General features: G+C 40.5%; 1 protein-coding gene across 1 annotated transcript in view; it reads right to left on the reverse strand.

Annotated features, from left to right (window-relative positions):
- The window catches only part of NFATC3 (nuclear factor of activated T cells 3), a gene marked incomplete at its 5' end in the record, with an annotated part of 113526 nt that extends 111160 nt beyond the window's left edge, over positions 1-2366 (reverse strand). Inside the window, one exon of the mRNA XM_023518917.1 lies at positions 1213-2366. Coding sequence (XP_023374685.1) covers positions 1213-2366 — 1154 coding nt within the window. The remainder of the gene's footprint in view (positions 1-1212) is intronic.
- Between the last annotated feature and the right edge of the window lie 517 nt (positions 2367-2883).

Below are 2883 nucleotides of genomic sequence, written 5' to 3' on the forward strand. Positions count from 1 at the left end.
AGGCGCCCGCCACAACGCCCGGCTATTTTTTGGTTGCAGCCATCATCGTTGTTTGGCGGGTCCGGGCTGGGGATTCGAACCCGACAGCTTAGGTGTACGTGGCTGGCGCCTTAGCCGGTTGAGCTATAGGCGCCGAGCCCCCAATTATTTTTATTAGAAATTTAAGGTAGCACCTGTGGCTCAGTGGCGAGGGTGACCAAGGGTGGCAAGTCCAAGCCCAGCCCCAGCCAAACTGCAACAAAAAATAGCTGGGTGCTGTGGCAGGCACCTATAGTTCCAGCTAAAAAGCCCAGGAATTGGAGGCTGCTGTGAGCTGTGATGCCACAGTAGCTGGGGCAGTCTAGCTACTTGGGAGGCTGATGCAAGAGAATCATAAGCCCAAGAGCTGGAGGTTGCTATGAGCTGTGACACCATAGCACTCTACAGAGGGCAACAAAGTGAAACTCTGTCTCAAAAAAAAAAAATTAATTTATACTATAATCCACCTTAAATAAAACTTTTTTTTCATTCTTTTTGCATACCAAGAAACACATAAAACTTTCCTAGTTTTAAGAAAATTCCTTCTGGGGGTGGCACCTGTTGCCATATACGACAAAGTGAAACTCTGTCTCAAAAAAAAAATTAATTTATACGATAATCCACCTTAAATAAAACTTTTTTTCATTCTTTTTGCATACCAAGAAATACATAAAACTTTCCTAGTTTTAAGAAAATTCCCTCTGGGGGTGGCACCTGTTGCTCAGTGGTTAGGGCACCAGCCCCATATACCGAGGTGGCGGGTCTGAACCTGGCCCCAGTCAAACTGCAACAAAAAATAGCTGGGTATTGTGGCAGGCACTTATAGTTCCAGCTAAAAAGCCCAAGAATTGGAGGCTGCTGTGAGCTGTAATGCCACGGCACTATACCAAGGGCGATAAAGTGAAGAGTCTGTCTCAAAAAAAAAAAGGAAAAAAAAAAGAAAATTCCTTCTAAGGATTCCTAAGTAGAATTTATTACTATCTATAATTCATTATTTATACACTTTAAAAATTATATTTAACCCATGTAAATACAAATGAAAATATAAACGTTAAGTTATCTATATGCCAGAAATTTTTTCTAAAAATGGGAAGAAGAGAAATGGTCACACCATTGCATATAGATAATGTAATAACATGCCGCCAATGACCCATAAGCATAAAAAACAACCAGCAGCCATTTCCATCAACTCACCGAAATATAGGGGTGTGGCCAGGCTTTGGTTTGCTCCATGTAAAGGGTGAAGGAACTGAAAGAAATTGGTCACCAGCTGAATCTTTCTTTAAAGTATACTGAGATCCAAGGCCATCATCTATTGAAGTCTCCCGGGAGGGTGATAAACTCCCTTGATCATCTGAACAGAGCTCTAATTTTCCTGGTAATATGGTAGCTTGATCTTCAGAAGTCTTCCTTGTTTTCAGAGGGATATCAGTCTCTACACAATACTGAAATGGAAAAAGTGCAGGGCCAAGGCCTGATCCACTATGGACAGAAGTATTGAGCCAGGTATCTTCTGTTACACTTCCCCTAGGGGAGTGACCAGGAGAAGGAACAGGTGAATGATGGGGTGAAAGAGACCCAGCATAACAAACTTCAGCACTGGAGTGCCGCCGCTTCCCACAAGGAGAAGTGGGCCTCGATGAAGGTCCTGAAGCTGGCCTGGGGCTCAACCAATTCTCATCAGTGATACTGGATCTAGGGGAGTGGCAAGGAGATTGCCTGGGTGACAAGGAGTGTCCAAGTCCATACTGTTGATGCCAAGATTCTTCTCCAGGGCAGCCTCCTGGAGAGCCACCAGGAGAAGTCAGAGGGGATCCAAGAGTAAACCGGGCTGCAGCTTCATTCAACTCAGAATCCACATCATCATAAATGTGTGAAAGAGATTCACAAGAAGACGCATCTGAGAACCAGCTCCTAGAAGAGATGCTGCTGGCAGGACTAGGACTAAGGGAAGACTCCCGGTAGGATGGCTCTAGAGGAAGATAGAGATGATCTCTAGAAGGCCTTTCTAAATATTCCCTTTCTGGATCATTTATGTGTGGGTCATCTTCATGTGCATCTATTTCTTGATGACAGTTTGGAGAGATAGATGTAATTTGAATACTTGGGCACTCAAAAGGTTTAGGACCACCTAATGGGCTATATTTAGATTCAGGAATCTCACAAGTTCCTTCATAATTTTTGTGACCTTGGAGCGGAAACGATGGAGACAAAACAGAAGAGTGAGACGTTAATCCATGATGTGGTAAGCAAAATGGTGAGTTTAAAGTAGATGGAGGTGGATCTACATTAAGGATGTAAATGGATGCACAATCATCTGGCTCAAGATCTATGGGGAGGAAGGCAAAAAGAAAAAATCAACAAAACAAGAAATTAGAAAAATTTAGAGGTATAAAATATTAGATGAAAAGCAAATAATAATAATCTTGAGAGAAAAAAGTGAAACATAAATGTACATCTCTTTAGTTTCATTAAAGAGATTTGGCTATTTCTGTAGATATATGTAATTATTACCTAGCACATAGTTATTTTTTCTTTATTTTCACATTTTCTAAAGTGATAATCAAAAACATTATAATCTAAAAACAATAAATGCTTTCATAAAAGAAATAATTAGATCCATAATTCTAAATAACATTCACAGAATTACAGAATGATATATAATACATAAATTGGGCCTCATTTGGAATTTGCAGGTTAAAATGAAGAATGAAACACAGTCTTCCAAAGGCTATTTTAGTTATGTGGGTACATGATAGCTTTCCTAAAAATAGGGATTACAAACTCAAATTCAAATGCTAGAATTTAGTCTACTTCTGCCATTAACTGTGACTCCTTAGTCATATCATTTACCTTCTTTAGGCC

Source organism: Otolemur garnettii, unplaced genomic scaffold (assembly GCF_000181295.1).
Source record: "Otolemur garnettii isolate 467f Iridium unplaced genomic scaffold, OtoGar3 scaffold00151, whole genome shotgun sequence".
Classification (NCBI taxonomy): Eukaryota; Metazoa; Chordata; class Mammalia; order Primates; family Galagidae; genus Otolemur; species Otolemur garnettii.